Source organism: Calypte anna, chromosome 2 (genome assembly GCF_003957555.1).
Source record: "Calypte anna isolate BGI_N300 chromosome 2, bCalAnn1_v1.p, whole genome shotgun sequence".
NCBI classification, from domain to species: Eukaryota; Metazoa; Chordata; class Aves; order Apodiformes; family Trochilidae; genus Calypte; species Calypte anna.
Window position 1 is genome coordinate 35,169,399 of NC_044245.1, and position 22,230 is coordinate 35,191,628.

The 22,230-nt window shown below is 40.5% G+C and overlaps 1 protein-coding gene across 1 annotated transcript in view; it reads left to right on the forward strand.

Moving 5' to 3' along the window:
• Positions 1–22,230, forward strand: part of CHN2 (chimerin 2) — a 166,261-nt gene that overhangs the window by 95,358 nt on the left and 48,673 nt on the right. The window contains exon 6 of the mRNA XM_030445029.1: positions 1,733–2,018. Coding sequence (XP_030300889.1) covers positions 1,733–2,018 — 286 coding nt within the window. The remainder of the gene's footprint in view (positions 1–1,732; positions 2,019–22,230) is intronic.

Below are 22,230 nucleotides of genomic sequence, written 5' to 3' on the forward strand. Positions count from 1 at the left end.
ATGTTTATAGTTTAAGTGTAAACGTGTTTAACAGAGGGGATTATATCAGTTCCTTTTGAGTGAAGTCTATGTCCAGCATTACTTAATATACTTCACGGTGTCAGAGTGATTTTGGACCCTCTTGTTAGCAGTATGAACATTGCAGTACTGCAGTAATTCAGTGAATCCTTCACCACTTGGCTAGGAAGTCTCTTTTTGAGAAGCAGACCGTGCCTGTAGTCAAAATTTTTGCATCTAAAGATGAAGCTTCTGCTTGAAAACTGCATAAGGTTTTGTGAATGCAGAACAGGAGCATGGCAGAGGACAGTCAGCTTGTCCTCTGAGTTCAGTGATGTGTTGTACACAAACAGCAGCAGCAGTCATCAATAATGACCCTAGATAAGGCTGGAAAATTATAAAGTCCAGTGACTTGACCAGCTGTCAAAGGCAGCCTAGTGAACTTTGGTTTTCTTTCCTAACTGGAATTCAAGCTTGCTCTGAAAATATGGTATGAAGCAGAGAATGCTGCTGCTCAAAGAAGTCTACTATACAGCTGAATGGAAAATTCATTGATAGCCCAATCTACAACCTCACTGGCCCTCACAAGTGCCTTCACTTGAAAATGCAGCTGCTCCTGGCTCAGCTCTGCCCTTCACAACCTGCCTATACACCAGTCTTAAAGCTGCTGTAGGCTAGCAGGAGGAGGACAAGATAGTCTGTTGGGTTTTAACAAAAGAGGCTCCTTGGCAATATTTTAGTCTTCAAAGCATTATTACTCCTGTGGGAATACACTAAAAGGATGCATTTTTATCCTTTTGCTGGTAAGCTAGAAGGAAAAATCCTTTAAAGAGTTATCCCAAGTAGCTGTGATACGGTGGTGAAAGCATCCTCAGAATTCATATTGATGTGCAGATGGTAGATCTGAAAAAGCTGGTGAGTCTTGTAAATTGAAAGCAACTTTTGTCAGCTGAAAAAGAACAAACATAATTTTTTGACATTTTGGAGAGAGATTTCAAAATAAAGAATAAAACAAACTAGTAAAGGATGGGGATTATGATAAAATGCCTGTTGTTTTGACACAGCAGCATGATGTCTATATCCATCTGGATAATTATCTGTAGAATCAAAACCTGAATTTGTTTATAAATTGGGAATTCATATGAAAAATGTGGGTGAAAAAATAAGAGGCTTTTTTTTTAATTCCTAACAAACTATGCAGAGATATGCACATTTGGTGCAGTATAATGACTATTTAACCCAACGTCGTATCGTTGAATCCTTTAATCAAGAATGGGACTCCAACCTCAGTGTTATAAACCAAATGTGCTACCACAGCACTTCACTTTTTAAAACACTTTAAAAAAAAAACCTGAGATTTCATCTGCTCTTAACACAATTATAAATCCTGGTATAAGTTCTTTGTTCTTTTGAATGCAAACATGCCTTTCTGATTGCTGTGGTAGTCTGGTTTGGATTTAGGTTAAAACCATGTACATCTGGGTCACATGGCTTGTTAAGGAGAACTGGCCTCAGTTCTGTAGCCAGTTCATTTGATGGAGTTAGATTTGGACTTGAACCTGATTTGACCTGTCCACAAAGATCCAGTTGCAGGCATGTGGATATTCCATATGTAATCCAAATACAGACTCATGAGTCAAATTACCACCTGAGGGTTTTGCAAATATGAATTATCTCTCTCACTCCTTCCCCTCTCTCTCCTTCTTCTCTCCCTCCTTTTTTTTTTTTTTTTCAGATTTGGTAATCAAACCCTAAACTACAGGCTGTTCTATGATGGGAAGCACTTTGTTGGGGAGAAAAGATTCGAATCAATCCACGACCTGGTTACAGATGGCTTGATAACATTGTATATAGAAACAAAGGCTTCTGAGTACATTTCCAAAATGACAACAAACCCCATCTATGAACACATAGGCTATGCCACTTTGCTTAGAGAAAAAGTGTCCCGCAGGCTGAGCAGAACAAAAAATGAATCAAGGAAAGCAAGTGTAACGAGTGAAGAAAATACTCCAGTTGAAAAGGTAAGTATTCAGCTCAACATTTTGGCAATCAATTACAGTCTTACTATCAAATCTAAGAGAAAAAACAGTTTGTCTAAACACCATCTTCTGTTTTTATGTACTTCTATATACTATATAAAAGTATTACTAATACTGTATAAAAATATTACTATCCCACTGAAAAGGTTATATCCTTTTAATATGATATTGGCTCCAAATGAATGTTTGTCTGGAGCTTATGATTGAAGCTTTCTAAGTACTGACTACAAATGTTTTCACTATGTAAATATATATATATATATCTGTATTGGCTAACTAAGGAACTGCATCTAAAATTGTTCAAAAGTCAGGTTATTGTCCATGTATACTCAAGCATATTTCACAGTAGGAATATGAAGCTGGTTCCCACTGACCCTTCACCACAGCTCAAGTTTGTTGTCTTTCCATTCACAGTGCAAAACTCCTCTTTTCTGCCAAATCTTTGGTGGATGGGTCTCAAATTGGGATATTGTGTGGTTTCTTCTCTTTCTTCTTCTGGGTCTGAAATTGGGATATTGTGTATAATCTTCCTTGCTTCTCACTCTTCTCATTTGAAGTGGGCTTTTCTTGATCATCTTCTCTCCTGCACCTGCATCCCATAGCATTGTATGGAGAAGGACTTATTTACATGGTGATAAACTGAGAATTTTGAGCAGTTAGCAGCCATCTGAAGATGTATAATTAGAAATTCTTTTTCATATGAGAAAGAGTCTTGTAAGCAGTGGCATGTGGATATTTTCATTTCCCGGGCGGTAAGGCAGTGAGAACTGTCAAACAAAACATTTTTTGAATCCAGTGTTTGTGCTGAACTGACATCCTGATATTTGCAAGGGTATTTCTGCTGTGTGACTGATGATGTTACTGTGCAGTGTGCTGGCTAGGTAGCTGGAATCTAGAGCTGGTTTGTATTTGGGTAGCAGGGAATGAATTTGCCGTCCTACAGTAAGAACGAGCATGAAAAGAGATCAGCTTTTTTGTGTGTATTCTCATAACTCAAGGACATTCCTGGCATAATTATTATCTATTGGGTTCACCTGTCTGCACGGTTGATTGTATTCTAGTTTGGATTTCTCAGTAGTAATGATTTCTCAAGTAACTGACCTGACATGTAAACCTATTCAGCCTCCATAACAATTGAATTCCATTGGCAGTGACATGTTTTAGGGAAAGCATACTGCTGCAGGGAAGTCCTTAGGAGAATGGCAACAGCAACAAGTCCTCCATTCAAGTTTTATTTCAAAAATCCACTGATGACAATGGGGTTTGGATTCAGTGGGATGGTATTGTAATGTTCGAGAGGAGGGGATGCCATAGAGATGGGTTTCATGCTTGCTCAGTTGATTCCTGTGGATGGACACTGGTTGTGAATGCTGTAAAAGGCACAAGAAAGTGAGTTTTGATATTATTAGAGGCACAATTGGAAGTAAACATAGTGCAGTGTGACAGAACCTTTTGTGTAGGTGTGAGTTAGATCAGTCAAGGAAATAATGGGGAATGACCTAGCAGATGCTCTGGAAATATTTCTTTTCTACTGAGAAAATACTGGACTATCACCAGGATGATTTTAAGTATTATTACATGGCTGTAGTGTAATAAAATAATTGTGACAATTGATAATCATGCTACATGCTCTAGGAAATCAGGATATTATTTTTGTAGAAGGAAAAATACAATTTAAAAATTTTGTTCAGCTTTACTTACATTTCTTGCAGTTGAGGAGCAATGGTCTTTTGTATCTCTCAAAGTGCTCTCAAATATCTCAGAGGGGTTTCTTCTACTACCATGTATTTCCTAAGAGAATTTTTTCTGTCCTGTTTGGGATTAGATGTCATATTCCAGGCTGGACAGTTTTAAGTGAGTAGTCTAAAAATTCTCTTTGACCAAAAGAAGTCAGTGTGTTCTCTCCTTCACCAACAACTTTTTTTCTGATGTAAGGTTTTATGCAGCTACACAGTAGGTGAAAATTGCTCCAGATTAAAACTAACTCAACCAGAAAAAAAAAACAACCATTGATTTTTCAGCCAGATCTGTTACCTCATCCACCTCATATGGGTGGAAATGCAGCAGAAAGGAGAAGGCAAGAATTTCCTTCTGATGACAGCGTAAAAAATTATTATATTGGCTTCAAGTGAGTGGTGAGCTGCATCCTTAGTTCATGTGCTTGAAAATATTTGGACTTGATGTAATTTGCTGTCTGTAGTGACAACACACCTCTGGATCTCATTAGTAATTGGATGAGGTCTTTTGTATTGCTGCTAAATGAAATTAAAGAATTTAGAATATTATGTACTTGCAAGGTGGTTGATGATGTGAATGGCAGCACTACAGGTCGTTACCCCACAAGGGCTGGTGCTCATCTGGTTTTCTTTTGTGGCTGTGCTGTTGTGTAAAAATAGCTGGCTTCAGTTTAGCCATTACATTGTTGGCAACCCTCCCTACCTTCCTCCCACTGAGGGGAAGCAGCAGAAGGAGGAACAGCAGCTGTTTCTAACATATTTTTCTTGCCAGGAGGGGCAGGAGTAATCACAGCTACAAGAGAAGGGGAACTCAATAGGCAAGGTGATCTGCTTACAGGCTGAAAACCTGTCAGAGCAGCTCAGGCCTTGATGTTGATGAGTAGGATTTCCAATAGGCTTCTCTACTGGTATGGGTAGTTTTCCATCATCTCATGGAAATCCATGTGTAAAAAAGATTATGTCCACTAAATTATTAGCAAACAAAATAAATTCACGGGAGCCTGTATAATGGTGCCTCCCATGTTTGCTTTTGCTTCGTATGTTCCTGGGGGAAGTTCATGAGAGGTTTTGGTAGCAAGCAAAGACTCAGGTCATCATTTCCATTTTTTTTCTCACAGAACCCTCAGATAAGTATGGACTGGGTTTTGGAATAAACTGGTGAAATACAGAGCATTTGTCAGTAACAGCATGTAGTGACAAAGGAGGATAAAGGGGATGTAATTTTTTTTTTTAATATACAGTTTAGAAGTCCTCTAAAATATAGAAACAATACTGGGGAGTGGTATTTGCAGAAGTTGTATCAGATGTTTTGCTTGAGGCTGTCATGAGTTGTACAGCATTTTAGACAAAAGCCATGCTTTGCCCACAAATGAAGACTTTCAACCACTTCAATTACTCCAATAAATTTCCAGCCCTAGAAATAAGGGAATGAGTAGTCAGTATGGAATTTCTCTGCCAAATAAATTCCTTACTGCATGTATGAAAAACCATTGAGTTATTTGCCAAGTGTGTTTTGTTATATTTGGCCAATTGAACAGGTACAATGTCATTTTTTGGTAACTGAGCTGGTTTGTTTTAAAAGCTGCTTGGAGTATTTTGAACATTTTAGGAATGAGGGAAGGAAAGCTACATAAGAAGGGCAGAAGCTTCCATTATTTATCAAGAGGAATGTGAGAATTCAGTGCTCTAAGGTTAAGTGTCAGTTCTTCTCTTACCAATTAGGCTTTTTACAAGTGACATTTTGTTTTATACTGAAACCAATTCCAGAGTGTGAAAGTGCAGCTGAAGGCATTTGTCTCCTTAGTGGGTTTGTTAACACCATCCAGGGAATCTGCTCATTCTGTCGCCTCCCACATTGACAGCAGAGATCACTCCATGTCTCAGTCACTCCATCACTGCTGCTTCCCATGGGGTAGGTCGATGGAAGGGGACAACCAAAGGCATGGGCTGGTGGGAAGAGGGCATTGGGATGAAGTATCTTGGTACTGCCTGGGGTACCTGTCGTTTCCCATAACAATAATTTCTTCGAGGTTGTAATTAGTGGAGTCATCCCCACCCCAGAAGGGGGGCGTGATGCATGGGCTGGCTTGAGCTGTTGCTGTTCATGCCTTTTTATGCAACATTTTTGGGGACAAGCCTAAGAAAACGTTTATGCTTTGAGATAGATAATGCTGGCATTTCATTTGGAAATTATTTGTGTATAGCTTTAAAGAGGTTCTAGGTTTGTAAACACAGATTCTATATTTAAGGCAGAATAGTTGAACAGATCTCTAATTTGAAGGGAACCATTATGATTTTGGGGAATGAAGTGTTGTGGGAGAACAACATTCTGTAAATACTTCCTTAGCAGTGTAGGCAGTTGTCATTTTAGTGGGATCCAGCTTCAAAAAGGATTTGGGACAGAGAAATAGCTTTTTGTGTGTGTGAAGAACTATCAAAGATTGTATGTTTTCTGTTCAGGATTGTGATTTAAGTTTGAGCAAGTTGTGATCACCTTCTTCCTGTTTGCTCTGCTTATGGAATGCTGTATGTGGGGCAAATGAGCATCTCTACTAGAAGATGTAGGGCAGATAAGTACCTGCTACTGGTACATACTGTAATCAATTACCAGTAATTCACATTACTGGTGAAAGTAGGAGAAATGTAACTTGCTATAAGTAATTAATCTTGAGATTAATCTGAGAAAGCTGCAGTAGTCTGTCAGTAAAATACATAGTTCTAAAATGTTTCTTGCCTTCCTGTTTATGTTATCTTGCTACTGCTCCCTTTACAACATCAGTGGTCCATGTTGCCCAGGATAGGAGAAGAAATTTTTGCTTTCTAATCCTACATCAGGAAGTGTAGCTTGGGAAAATATATTCAAGTAACTGAAATATTGGAAGTAAATGCAAGATGGAATTTCATGAGTGTTTTAAGGAGGTGAAAGCTGTTATGGTTGCTGATGAGAAACTGTCCTGGTTCCTTGCTCTTATATTTACATTCCTGTGCCCATGACTTGCGCTGGGTGCTACTGCAGCCACCCCATGCCTTGGGTGGGACATAGGCACTATGATACCCGGCCCTGGGTCAGGCAATGACCTTGGCAAAACAACCAACTCAGGCAAAACAACCTTGTTTTTTACTATGCTGGCCTTACACAGGAGCAGTTCCTCAGTTTGGGTTGCTTTACAGCTTCTCCAGTGTTCCTGTTAGCACTCTGGATGTGATAAGCACTGCAGGCTGGAGCTAAATAAAAGCCTTGGCAGCAGTTGAGCTTAAAATAGTTGCAAAAAGAATGATCTTAACCTATCTGACAGAGAACAAACTGTTGGTAAACACGGTAGAGATTAAGGAAGGTTTTGCCAGTGCCAGGTCTCCGCTTACTCAGTTCCTGGCAAAGCTCCCATCAACTTCTCTCCGAGTAGGATCTGGCTCAGTCAGTTCAGGCATACCAGTTGTAGATGAAATATGAGTTTGCTCAGAGCCTGGGCTGCAGTGCTCATGGTTGTACACGCCAGGAGCAGCAAGAGGCATGGAATGGAAGTCTCTAAAGAATAGTGTAGGATTCTGAGCTACGCTTAAGAGCAAGCTGCATGTGAAGACTTCTCAGCAGCAGGGTGGTGCAGAAAACTATATTGCTGCTTGACATGGCAACCTCTCTATCTGCTTCACTGGAACTTGTTATTGGGCATTTAAGTGCAAATAACAGTTGCTGCAGCTAGGACTAAAGAGCTGAGCTGATAAGCATATTAAGGAGTCTGCAAGGTTATAGATTTCCTCCGCAGAAAATCCCACGCAAATAACTGACAGATAAGAAAGCTATTCCTATTAAGGCAAAGGTGACAGAAAAGGGAGAATAACTTTCTGGAAATAGTGGTTGGTATTACTGTCCTCATTAGTCATGCTGCTCACACACAGTTTCCCACAGAAGAAAATGCAGGACTTCCAGGAAAGACTGTTTTCTAACATTGCTTAATTGGATATGTAATCTGATTATGAAACTAATTTTAGAGGCACTGCAGTTTTCTTTACATCAAAACTGCACAGGAGACAGACAATTTTGAGAGAACCACTGGTTTGGTTCATTTTTTTTTAACCATTTACTGTTCTACATTGCTATTCACACCACGTCTCTTTCTGTAGGCCTTTGGCCCTCATCTTACCACTCCATGTTTGTCTCTTCATTGAATTCTCTACTGGTACTGCTGTTAGCCAACAATAAAGAAATCTTTTCAGTCTTTCATTTATTCATTATGCTTCCCATTCTGCAGCTCCTCTAAACCCCTAATGATCCTATTACAGGTAGCTAGCTAGTGTTTAACTCTCTGCTGGGATGTCTATCCAGATGTTGAGCATGTCCTTCCACATGAGGGCTGCAAGGTACTGCGCTGTCCTAGCTGCATACCACAGGGTTAACAGGATAGAGAGCAAAGACATCTGTTCCTGCAGACTCTGGGCTGGAACTGCACTGATAATTTGACCCAGTGTCTTCTACATAGCCTTCAGCTCCCTGGTTTCTGTAGCATGCTTGGTCAGAACAAACTAAAATGTGTTCTACAGGGACATCAACAACCCACCACCTTTTTTTTTCTTTTAAGGGGTTAGAGTTCAAGTTCCATGTTCATATCCACAGAATTCACAAGGAGCTCCTCTTCAGCTGGTTTTCCCTGGAAGGTGCTCAGACACCACACTGATAAGTAGCAACATAAAGTCTGTACAAAAAGGTTGCCTTTATCCACAAATTTCAGTAATACATATAATGATAAAAGGTGCGTGGCATTTTTGCTCCTGGAAGCAACAAACTTAATACATCAAAATTACTCTGGGAGTAATTTATTCCTTTAATCAGACACTCAGGCTTGTCCTGTAAGAGTAGTATTTTGCACACAGGTTACCACATGTACATACTTAATTGGGGCATGCTCTGACCTGAGTACTTAACTACATACCCGACTGCCTTCTTCAAGTAACTGTCAGCAATTCAGTTCTGATTTAATCCAGAATTCTCCTTAGTACTGAACCATGGCAAGGAGGAGTTTATAGATGTACCAGTGTACATATTTTAAGCAGTTTTACAGCTTTGTAGGAGAAGTACCATTGTACTGAGAATAGAGCTGGCTGATTGTTTTCTTTTGCCTTTCAATGGCAGCATTCTTCTGCCTTGTCCAGCCGTGTCCCTTTAAAACTTCTTTTTTTTTGTTGTTTAAAGCATCGTAAATATGAAACAGGCAATTTACAAGAAATAAAAATAAGAAAGCTACCGAAGTAAAATAATGGAATGTATCTTTCTGAATTCCTTCCCTCTGGCTGTCTGTGTTTATGCACTGGAAAAGGGATAGTGCTTTGTAGCTGACCATGGCATTCTTAGCTAATACCTAATGTTTTGCCTGATTAGACATGGATTTCTGTGATGAATTATTTGAGCTCGTTTTAACAGTAACAGTAACTGAGACAATAGAGAGAAAGAGAGCTTCCACTGCAAAGTGTGTGCTTACATTGCTTCCCTGAGCTGTTAACATCTCTCTAGGTTCCTGGTTTATGTAAGGCTATTACCATCAGTTTAGGATTTATTACTTCTGCCTTAAGCAGAATAAGTGATAAGATTATGCCTGAAGAGAATGTGTAAGTTGGAGGAAACACTGACTTACACATATGACATGATGCAACGGGTATGATCTTTTTCAAATGCTACTGAGATGAATGGGAAGATTGCCAAATATTCCACTGCGTCTTGGAGCAGTCCAGGACACAGTGAAGCATATGGAGCAAAGATAAAGATGAAATTTGTTACCACCAAGGAATTTCCCAATCCAGAGTTTCAGAAAGGTAGCCAAACAGAAACGGTGTGAAAATTTCTTACCTTAATACTACAACCATGGAATGAAATTTCCCAAATGAGAAAGTCAGGTTGGTACTAAAAGTGATTAGATTCACCTGAAGGGCTTATTATAGTCCTAAAGCAAACCCCACTTGGCTCCTTCAAGTACAGTACTGTATCTGCAGCCAGGCTCTGTTGAATACATAAATTAATCTTTTTCTCTTGGGTGTTTTCCTGTTATGAGCATATTAATAATTTTAATAAAGCTAAATGTTTGTTGCATAAAATCTATGCTTAGTTTGTTATATTAAAAATAAAAGCCTCATAGGACTTTCTATTCTTTTGGCTTCTAGGTACTTTACATAGTTTGAGGATATTAAGTTACTCTAAGCAGACTCCCATAGAGACTGGGATGGTGCCTTTCAGTGTAAACATTTAATATGTCTAGTCACTGGAAAATGAAAAAACATTTTTTAAGTAAAAAGCTGTATCATCTTGCATGAATCTTGAGACACTGTGGGAATAGGCACTGAATGTTCTAAACTGCCATCTTTTGATCTTAAAATACTTCAGCTTCTTAAGAACAAGAGATGATTTCTGTTAGCAGAAATTGTTGGAATTAGCATCAAAAGGAAAGTGTTTAAATCATGCCAAATATTTATCCATTATATTTTATTTAGAAGACTAGTGTTTTTAGTGATGTGCTCATTTAGGACATGCACTTGCTTGGCTAATTACAAGGAAAAAACTGTCCTCTGTGCTCATGCTGGGAATGAGATGGTAGGCCTGAAATACAGTGATGAACATTGCAAGTTAGCTATTATTTGAGAAAAAAAAAAAAAAAAGGAAGGAACACTGAAAGACTGGGATGGAGTGCCTGAGAAAGTGACAGAATCTCCCTTATAATAAGGCTTAGAAATACATTAGAAGCCATCTGGGAGAAATGGCACAAGTAGCACTGATACCTGAAGTGGGCAGGAGAAAAATCTCCGATGTCCCTTTTTGTCTTATTTTTATGTGGTTTTCTGTGCCTGAAAAAATGATATTGAGGCCCTGATTCATCCAGTCTAGATTAAGGTATTTTACCAGTGTAGCAAAGCAGCACTTACTGATTCCTCCCCATGGGAGGAGAGTACATTTCAGCCTAGAGAAGACCCTAATGAGACCTTATAGCAGCCTTCCAGTACTTAAAAAGGGTCTGCAGGGAGGATGAAGGGGGACTCTTCATCAGGGAGTGCAGTGATTTAGATTTAGGTTAGATATTAGCAAGAAATTCTTTCCTGTGAGGTGTTGAGGCACTGGAACAGGTTGCATAAGAGAGTTGTGGCTGCTCCCTTCCTGGAAGTGTTCAAGGCCAGGTTGGATGAAGCTTTGAGCAATCTGGTCTAGTGGAAGGTGTCTCTGCAGGGGGGTTGGAACTTGATGATCTTTAAAGTCCCTTCCAACCCAAACCATTCTGTGATTCCATGGTTCTATGATTCAATTCTGAATCATCTCTTCACTAATGAGAAATTAACTGGAGCTTCACTCCTCACGTCCAAGGCTTCCATGAAATTCTTAGTGCTAGCCAAGTTATGCTCCCTCTTCTGTATCCTGTGCACTCTGAAGACTGTCTGCCAAGAAACGTCTTGGCCAGCTTTCTGTGTTCCTACTCACTGACTGGCACTTGTCCCATCACGCTCTAGATATTATCCTTTCTGAGCATACACCATGTATCCCATATCCCCTGAGCATCTTCCATACTCAGGGTGCAGAAGGTCTCACCCCTGAGGCATGTGGGCACTCAAGTGGACTCAGGCGCAGAGCCCAAGCAAATGTCCTCTGTTTGATCTGGGCTCTTGCCATGGAGAGCCAGCTCAGCAGTCTGCACCCTCACCCTGCAGCTGGTCTACCAGGAATCCAGGTGCAGGGATCTCCTCGGGCACATCTGGGCTGGGGCAGCAGTGGGCCACAGTCCCAGCCACAGGGCTAGCAGAGCTGGCTTGGAGCTGCCAGGCAGGAGAAGGCAGCAGCCTGGGCAGGATGACAACTAGGAATGGTCATAGTGAAACGTGCTGTTGACAGCATTCTCAACTGAGGATTTAGTACAAAGGTCAGGAACCAGTGCTTTTTATCTCTGCTAGTATTTGGAAAAGAGGACACTGTAGTGTGAAAAGTACAATTTGTAACAATGGGCTCTTTCTTGTAATGTATTCTCAGCCCCAGAGAACAGTGGGACTCCACACGGTCGTCAGCGTGGGTTGTATAGAATGAATACTGCCAGTTAGATTTGATTGCCTTTTTGATAGATTTACAAAAGTACTGAATGAAAAGAATGCAGCAGATGCAGAATAATTGGATTTTTAGCAAAGTAGTACAATGTCTCATGAAATCATACACTTGACATCAATTCAAATTGGTTGGTGCATGAAAATGGTCACATGGACCAAAAATAGGTAGAGGAATTTCAAGCAAAGAATGAAGATAGGCAGCAGCTGGATAAGCTGGGGAAAAGTGGCTGATGAAGTACTGCAGGGACAGGGGTTTTGTTAAGGATTTTTATTGATCTGGAAAAAGTGCAAACAAGACATTACCGAAAATTCAGGATGGTTTGTGCTATGATGTGACTGAGTATAAGAATTGAATCCCTGGTTAATGAGTGTCCATGACAGACACATCAAGAGATTCTCAATTAGAAAATGTAAGATGACAATTTGCATCTTTTAAGCACATGGAAGAGGGCCAAGCCATGTACATACCTGGAGTATCTCTTCTGTCAGGAGTGATACTTGCATTTAAGCCAGGTGTGCCAGTATTAAGCATGGGCTAAAGGCCAGTAAGGAGAACATTGCTGTAGCCTCAGGAGTTATGTCTCTGCTACTTGTCAAAAGAAATAGTTACACTTTGAAAACCTCCTTCCCTGATTTTCTGTTGTTTCATCCCTCTAAACAATACCTGTATTGTGGTAACACATTGTCCCCTTTTGGCAAGCTGTAAGCTGGGAATAATGTTTCTCCTTAAAAACGATTGTGCCCAACACCTGTAGGTAGAGAGCTGTGGAAAACCCTTCTTCCTTCACTACGTGCCTGTGTGCCATTTGGCTGATGGTATATGGTAGCTTTTCTGAAGTCCAATCAGGCTTATTTGGTATCTTTACAGTGCAAGTGACCCCCCCACACTCACACACCCCTAGGGTCTGTTCTCAGTGCCCCCTGGTTTGTTCCTGGCAGTCTGAGGTGTGGGCTCCTCAAAGGTGACAGCAGTGCTGGGAAGGTATCAGCCATTTGGTGGAGTCCATCAGGAGCTAAACAGTCCCTCAGGAGGAAGAGAATTCTTCATTGAGAGAGCTGTTTTTTGGGTAGAGGAAAGGGGTGAAGGAATCTCCAGATACCTCTGTCAGGCTCTATACCACTGACGCATGCAGCGAAAAGCTTGGTATAAAGATGATTTATGAATGAAATTGTCCCAATTAAACACTAGGTGGCATATTTACTTAAGAGTTTCCAGGGACTATATTTGGGCATCTGATGCTGCTGACATCCAGTTGTGCCTGTCTGGTGAGTGCAGTATTATGTGAATGTGACCACTTGATGCTTTCTTTTTAACAACAGGCACTCATCTTGTTCTTAAAAAACTTGACACAAAGATAGCTTTACCTACTTCAGCCTTACAGTTATTTTTTAGCTTCAAAGTCACTTCTTTATGAACACACAGCTTATTAAATGCAGTGCAGTAAGGAGTAGGTCAACGTGGCAATGGTTCTACAGAAGGCCTAGTCTCAGAGGAATTGTGTAAAGAGTGAGAGGGGTTAATATGCAAATCGTAGTATGATTTACTTATTTTACTTGTCTGAAAGGCTGAATGTAGGAATACATAATGCATTTTAAAAGTCAAATGAAGGAAACATAATGTTTCTCCTTGCGTGAATGCAAAACACAGCTTTTGATTTCAGAGCTGGTATTTTAAGGTAACCACTCATCCAGTGGTTTGAGCAAAACACTCAAAGGCAGAAAATATGCCTTTATTCTGTGTCTGCGTGATGTGTTAAGTCAGCCAGGCTGCAGTTTTCCATATGCTGGTGCCTCTCCATGGGTGAAAGAACAAATACACCTAGCTAATAGAAATGCCTTTTCACACACTGAATCCTTGAGAAAATGCAGCACCTCAGCCATCACCAGGGCAGAGCACTTAGCCCCTACCAAAAAAAAAAACCAAAAAAAACTATGTCTGCTCTAAAAATTCTTAGTTCTTTTTATGGGTATGTTAAGGAGACAGATAAATATTTTGGACTAAGTGCTGGTACCATGGAGATAGAACTTCTCTAGCATGGGAGATACCTGTAGTGCTGGTTGCACAGGTTGCTGCATTTCTCCCTGGGAAGGAGTTGTTGGTTGCTGACCCATGTCCACCACCAGCTGGATTTCTAAGGTGAATCCCATCAGCTCCAGTCTGCTCTGCTGTAACTCATGTTTGGCCCTCTGAGTAGACAGATCTTATTATAGCTTCAGTGTGAGCTGTTACAGACAAAGTGGGCCATATTAAAAGGGAGCTAAACTTGTAGGTCTGAGCTGGGGTTGTGCACATTATGCCAGTGCCAAGGAGTGTGGAAAATAGAGAACAGGACTATGGGGACAAATCCTTTCTTTGCCTGACACTGGCTGTGACCCAGATTTGTCTGTCTTCTTCAAGGGGAGAAGAAATTTCTGTTCCCCTTCCCTTTTCCATCCTATCCACAAGCCAAGGATCTACAGCCACAAGAAGCAGGCTGTAACTATTGCATTATCTGACACCAGGGGATCTGGTGGGGCAGAAACTGAACATCTTACACCTTGGCTTAGAACATCAAAAATGTGCCTGGAGCATCTGTGCTCTGGCATCAGGAGAGTCTGATCAGACTTATACCACAGAGTTGAATTTATACCTATTTTCATTCACAGTAGTATCTCTCATTGCCCTTATTCTTTAAGGGTTTTTTATGTCTGTTATTTTCTCAGCTCTTGGGGAAGACCAGTAGACCAGTGTGTAATTCAGACAGTGAACTGAGTCTGCTCCCCTGCACACAGTGGCTGGATCCTGTGCCACTGCTGGGCTGAATTCACAGGGCTGTGCTTTACAGTGGCAGTACACAGAGACACCTGGGACACTCTTTCAAATAAAGTAATTCTATTTATTTATATATTTTAGGAAGTAAATGAAAAAAATAATTTCCTTTTATTTCCCTCTTCCCCTCCCTTTAATTTGATTAGTCCAGTCAGTGCAGTTTTCTAAATCCATCTGGTCTATAATACATTGATGAATGTCAGGCCAAGTAGATTTGCAGACAAAGCTTAAGGCACTTTCAGAATGGCTGAAAATGAAGCATACTGGCAGAAACTGGACAAAAGAGAGTGTATTTTCAAGTACATTGTTCATATCATTTGGTTTCTTGTAGACCTCAGAGTACTAGGAATTCAGGGAAAAGGCTGGATTGTGGTTTCCTTGTGGGCTGGCAGAATCCCCATTAAATAGAGTCAGGTCATCATTTGATATGACTTGAGATGCTGCATGCAACGCAGGATTTATACAGCTTCCACATGATGGTTTTTCCATGTGTGTTTTTTCAATAAGTGGCTGAAGTTTCCTTCTCCATGTGTGAGCAGTAGACAAGCTCCATATTGTCCACTATAGGCATCTCACAAGAAAATACAAAACCTTCTATAACTTCCCTTGTCCCACTCCTAATCAAATTTTACTCTGCAAATTTAGAAGAAAATAAAAATTGAAAAAAGTAAGGGGTTATGGTACATTCAGTGTTTTCTTCCTTTGCAGATCATAGTGTGTGCTCTGTAAGAAAGGCATAGTACTGCCCCAGCTGAAATGAGCCTGAGCCTACATAACCGTGGGTCAAGGCACGTAGGTATCCCATTAGAACTGCCCAGAAAAAAGAGATGTGGACAAGTATTTTGTGATATACACCACCAAGCCCAGTGCCTTGGGGCTGTGATGAGCCATCCTACTGCCCAGGCACGGTGCAGGCAGCTTGTAGGGTCGATTGAGGTGACTTGTGCCATACATCAGCAGGAGTGCAGCTCACAGACTGTGTGGGCTGATGCTCTGACCAGGTTACCTTAGTACATGCATCTTACTGGATGACAGTAATGGGGAGATTAAAGCACTGCAGATGGAGTTCAGAAACCAACCTGCTCAGTCTCTTTTGAGCAGGATTTTGTAATGTGGATAAATCAGTCCATTTAGGTCGCTTTAGTATCTACAGTTTCTACTACCTAAGCAGAACATCTTACTTGCAGCAAAATTCAATGGGAACAGTGTACTGTATTGGCTAGTGCCTTAGCTATTTATGGAGTAATAAATATTCATATCTTCTGTAGTTCAGAAGAACCCACTTTGGTGCAAACAGATGAGGATGGTGAATTTCATTCTTCTGCAAATTATATTTGAGGTAGAAGACTGCAAATAACAGGACAAGGACTGAAATGCTAATGCTTTCACATTTTATTGCCTAATTTCCTTTTAAAATTTGAGTTTGAATTCTTGAATAAAGGTAAGAATTGTTATATTAATAAAAAATATGAGATGAAAAACTTGAGCCATCAGCAGCCTTTCTGATTATGTAGATTACACTGAGAGTTGTGGAGGTTTGCACTCTTAACAGCATCACCTATTTTTATCTTACCAGGTGCTGCTAAGAATAATATATTATCTCAAATAGTTATATTCTTATAGACGTGTGCAAGAATTCAGAAGTCCTTGAATATTTATTTTTCCAATAATCAGATGAAAAAACAAGCTAATTCAGTATTTGATAGCACCTCTAATCCAACATAACAGACTCAGAGCTAAAAGGATATATTCCTGTTGGCTTTTGATGTTTCTTCTTTCTGGAAAAATTTAGCAGCTGAATTTGTGATAGAATCACAGAATGTTAGGGGTTGGAAGGGACCTCCAGAGACCATCAAGACCAACCTCCCCTGCCAGGGCAGGATCACCTAAAGTAGGTCACACAGGAACGTGTCCAGGTGGGTTTTGAAGGTCTCCAGAAAAGGAAATTCCACAACCTCCCTGGGCAACCTGTGCCAGTGCTCTGTCACCCTCGCAGTGAAAAAGCTTTTTCTTATATTTACATGGAGCCCCCTGTGGTCCATCTTACACCTGTTACCCATGAGTCTCACTATTCCCAGCTTCATACAACTTCAGAAACCACAACTGCTCAAGTTGTGCATCAACTTCAGAAAAAAAAATCCACACACAAATGCAGTAGAATTCAGTAACAACATAACAGAGTATTTATTGCAACAGGGGAGTTGTATTTTTCACAAGACTTCAAATAGCAAAATTATGCTAAAGACGGGCTAGAAGGGGTGCTTGTCCCTGCAGAATAGTAATTAGCAAATAGTAAACATTTCTATAATAACCCATGTAGGACTTTGGAGCATTTTGGATTAGCTATGCACCATGGGTAATCCTAGTTTGTCTTTTTATTGTTGTTGTTCTGTTCACAGTTCAGCATATTTTAAGATGCTCTCCATGGCCTTTTGGGGTATAATTACATTTTTCACTTGATCTGGAATTTAGTAGCTGGAACAAGAAGACAAAAGGTTATTTGGAATCAGACTTGACAGCCAGGAGCCTGAAGTGCTGACATTAGTCTGCTGCCTGGCAGTTCTGTGCCTCATGATTCGTCTGTGCCTGTGATACATTTAAAAAGCAAGAAACCCAGCAGAAAGGATTCTCAGCCTACGTATAGGTGCAGGCAAAACAGACAATAATGAGCCTCAAACTGTCTGTTTTATTTTCAGCAGGATGCCTTTTCTTTTTTTTTTTTTTTGGCTTGCTTTTATTGAACCTAATGAAAATAGTCGTCACACTGAGTGTCAGAGGATGCTTTTTTAGCTCCTGGAAAACACATCATTGCTCTTTGTCCTTCTTGGTTTCCCTTCCATTAGCAGCACGTGTTCTGTTGAACTCAAATCCACGTTGTTGAGCTGGTTGTCTGCCTCACCATTTTCACACAGAGCAGTTGGTCCATCACTGGTTGTGTTGCCTGGAGCAGTGAAAACCTGTTGTGTTTGGCATTTGCTAGGCAAAATAATTGGAAATTCTTCACTATCTGGTGTTCACTACTGAATTAATGTTTGTGTCTCAGCAGCTGGTAAAGTCCCTTCTTCTGCTTCCACTAAGTTTTTACCTCCACTGCCATTGCACAAATGGCTCTACCCATGGATATACTTTCTTCCTTTAATTTATAGATAATAAGGCCAAGATGCACAAATAGGGAATTTAGGACACAAGGGTAGATCTGTCCTCTTGGAGGATGCTGGGTCAGTAGGGAAGCTGTAGTCATTAGGGTTGTTTTATAAACATGTTCTCATGATGGTTTATTCAGAATAGCAGTGCTGATGCAGTGTGTTTTGTGCACCTGAGAGCCCTCAGAAGTCACTTTTGAAAGGAGGGGGTCTGGTGGGGGGATGTTGAGGGGCACACTTGCACTAGTGGAACTGTCACTGAAGGTCAGCATTGAGCTTGGGTCCAAGACAAGACCTGGCCTGGTTTGGCATTGGTGTCAAGGCGAGTGAGGTGTTGCAGCCAGGGCCCAGGATAAAACACACAAACAGAAAAGTACAGCCTTCAGTAGATTGCCTTCTGATTAACATCTTTTTGCTGATGTCAGTGGCAAATGCAGAAGAGATACAGCTATTATGAAGGGCCACGAGAGATAAAAACAATAGCAGAAATAGCATAAAAAGCATTAAAATAAATTGTTTCTTGTTCTCAATCATCTGCCGTTTTCATGAACATTCTTCTGTGACACAACATCAAAGAGAAAACATTTTGCCTTAACCATACTTTTATAAAAGGTGTCTTGAGAGTAGAGGATCTAAAAGTTGCTGAATTTTAATACATCTATATAGCTACTATTAAAATGGATACAAAGAAGGTGGTTCTAGAAATTCCATAAGATTTAGCCTCCAAAGCCTGAGTTTTCAAAGTCCCCTAACTTTGAAGAATGTTCAGGTCAGCATATGGTTTGCATCCAAACATAGCAGCACAGGGAGCCATTACAGGAATTGGCTGTGGACAACAAAATACAGGCAAAGCCCAAGTTTTAATCTAGAAGCTTTTGGCTCTTGGTTATGATTTATCAGTTCAATAGGTTCCACTGCCTCAGCTTTGTAATTCTGAGTAAGATTTCATTGTATGTTCATAGGAGAGATACAGTAAGCAGGGTGTCCTTTTCCTAGTAATACACTTTGAAGCTTTCTCATCTATGACTTTGCTAACCCCTCATGGGTGTATCTCTGGTAATGGTGCTTCAAGCTTTACCTTCCTCAGCTTTGGGCCTATAATTTTTTTGCTTTTACAGGGCTTTCCTCTTTCTCTGAAAATCAAGCTTGAGAATCTTTGGTGGTGTAATAAAGGAGTCCAGGGAACTTGTTCTGGCAAGCCAGAAACTGAGGACGGAAGTTTCAAAATACAGCCTCTAAAAAATTTAAAATATTAATGTGGTTAGATTCACATCTTCTGAAGCAGCCACTTTAAAACAAGAAATATTGGTCAATCTGACCATATGGTCAATATAAGAATGTAGATCTCCCACTTCAGTAATCAACATTTTCTCTATTTTACATCTTTGGTGTTGACTTTCTAAAAATACAGGTGCTGTGCTGTCACTTCAGAAAAGGTTCTACTGCTCTGTTCAAAGGGAGTGGCAATGAAATTTAATATTGTCTGCAAACATTGCAGTCACCTTCATCCTCTTCCACTGGGAGAGGCAATGGTTTGTAACCAGCCTGTCTGTGCTCCTGAGCTGGGCAGCAACTGGAATATGCAACTTAACAGGTCCTTAAAAAGCCCCATATATTAAGTGTTGCAAAGAGCTACCAACACTTTGCCCCAAGGTAAGAGGCACTGAGTTACTGCCATTGCCACCCTCCCACAGAGGGGAAACTAACAACAGGTCTTGAGTGATGGAAGAAATTCAAGTGCCTGGATCTTGGGAAGGAGCAACACTGAGCTCTGTGCCATCCCAGCCTTTGTGTGTCCATGAGATGACCAAACTTGATAAAAACCATATCTGTGTTGTGATGTCTGTCCTAATCCCAGAGAAAGAAGAGGGTGTAGCACCAGCTCTTATTTATACTTCTTCCTATTTGATATTTGCAAACCTTCCTCACCATTTGGATACTACCCTGAAGGGCAGGAGGTCAGCCCCAGTCCCTGTTCTGCAACATGAATCCCTCACATGGAGTGAAATGACAAATATGTTTGGCAAAAATGAGACTTTAGGTTTATCCAGATTCTGTTGCAAAGAGAAGCACATGATAAGAAATGTATCTTCCTATTGCTGCTACTTAAGTACAGAGCATTAATAATTTCTTCTGATAAGTGACATCACTTCCAGAAAAAGAATGAGGAAGTAAACACCAAAGAAGTGAAATAAAGATCTGTCAGCTGGCAGATCTTTGTTCCATTTGAATTCTCTTTTCATTTAAACAATATAGGCACAAACAATCAGTGATCAAAGTTGTGAATTTTTGAGGGATTTACAGAAATTGCCTTCTTATCTTTTTTTATTCTCAAGTAACAAGGCATAGCAATGAATGGAAAGAAGGCTTTCAAATTCAGAGAAAAATGGCCATAACTTACAGATACATACACAATATAAAATAAATGATGAGACTCTGGATGAGAAAACTGTTGGGTCTGGTTCTCCAACATCTTGCATCAGCTTGAAGCTGGTTTAGTGATATATATATCTCAGGCACTGCAGAGTTGGAAGTATTATTTTTATGGCCATGGTAAACTTAGTAAATATTAAATTATTAAAATTAATTAAATAGTTAAAACAATAAATAAATAATAAATTAATAATTAAAATAATTAAAATTAGATTTTTTCTTCTTACAATAATTTTTAAGGAATTCTATGTGCATAGTGTCTATTTTTTCTAGAAAAAAGCATTTTTAAAAAAAAAGTATGCTATGCACAGAGATTCTCAGGAACAAAATGGTTGGCACTGCCATACTTTCCTTTTCTTAACTTCCCCATCCAGGCCATCCAGGCTGGTTGTGGAAAGCCCTCACTGGGCAGTATTTTAATATTTTACATTATGTGTGTTGCAATCTCAGCTTTTCCCTCATTAGCAAAGGGAACTATGGGCATTCCACTGTGTTGGCCATAGCAGAGCAACATCTGAATAGTCTCAACAAGACTGCTCAGTCCTCATGGGTTAGCCCTTGGTACTTTCTTTCAGATGGCAAAATGGAAACGGGGCCTGTCCTGAGAATCTGGGCAGAAGGATGGCCACCAAGGGTGTCAGAAAGGCTGGTTTTCCCAGGACATTATTTGGTCTCCCTCCCTAAAGCTGAAGTTTATAAGGAGGCATGTCCAGCTGCCTCCATGCTCTTCTACTCGTAGCTTCTTTGGAAGAGGAGCATGGAGGGGAGAGAAGGGGTAACAGCAGGGATCTGGAGGGGGAAAAGGCAATTCAGAGCTGCTCCTTGAAAGAAAATAAAAGCACTTGCTCCCTGGGAGCTGAGAAGACTGGCATGGCTGGGAACACTGGGTGCTTTGTTTTTCTCGTCATTCACTGGCCGCAACCAAGCATGTGGAGCCCCAGAATTCCTGGTCTCACAGGCAGGGTTCTCCTTTAGCAGGATTCTGCCTGCATCGTTCTCAGGTGTTTCTCTGAGAAGCATTGGAAAAAATTATATTGAAGACAACCTTTTCCCCAGTCTTCTGTGAGCAAGTGCAGCAAAAGTTGCAAATTCAATCGCTAATTAAAATTATAATCTCTCAAAAACATCTCCCAGTAAGGATTTTGCCTTAACGCTTTTTAAGAATTTAGAGAGATCTCAGTAGACATATCACTTGAGAAACCAACAGATTTTACTCAAATCCGATGCACTGGAACATCTCCCCCACCCCATGGTTTTCCTTCAATAATTTTTTTTTCTTTTTATTTATCATCCTATAAACCACCCTACACCACCTTTATTTTTCCTTATTATTTCCCCTCTTGCCTTCCCAGGACAAGAAAAAGTCTTTCTTTTGGCTTTTTCCCACCTTATGCTTCAGGAACCCCAACACAAATACCCTGGTTTCTACCTATGGAGCATCAACAAAGCCAAGGAAAACAGTCACGTTCTGCCGCAGCACAGAAGATGCAAGAAGGACCAGCAGCAAAGGGGTTAAAGGGAGTCCTATAGCAAAGATATGCAATGCCTTGAAATTTTAAGCACCAAAGTCTATTAGTACATAAAAGAATAAGTCTTTGTAATTCCAGATATTTCTGGTTGACACAAAGCACTTGGAGCCAGATATAGAAGGGGGTTTCTGTGAACACTGGCATTGGTGATGCCTGGTTCCCTATGGATTTGTGCTCTGTCTTTCTGCACACTTTAATCCCACTTCAGTAAGCCCAGTCATCCCTCCAGATCTTTCACACGTCCCTCCCTCACCTCAATTCCTCCTGCCCTCTTTTCCTCTCAGCATTTCCTTCTCAGTGCCTTCAGAGGAGGCAGGAGGCATTGTAGCTCTGCATGGGGCTTCCAGGCCAGCCAGGAGGGAGCACAGGAGCTCAGACCATAGGCTGCATCTCTCACTTTGGTCTACCTGCTAAATTTCATGAAACTCAAATGTCTGTTGCTCCATCAATTTCAGCTAGAATTAGCCAGATAGTTCA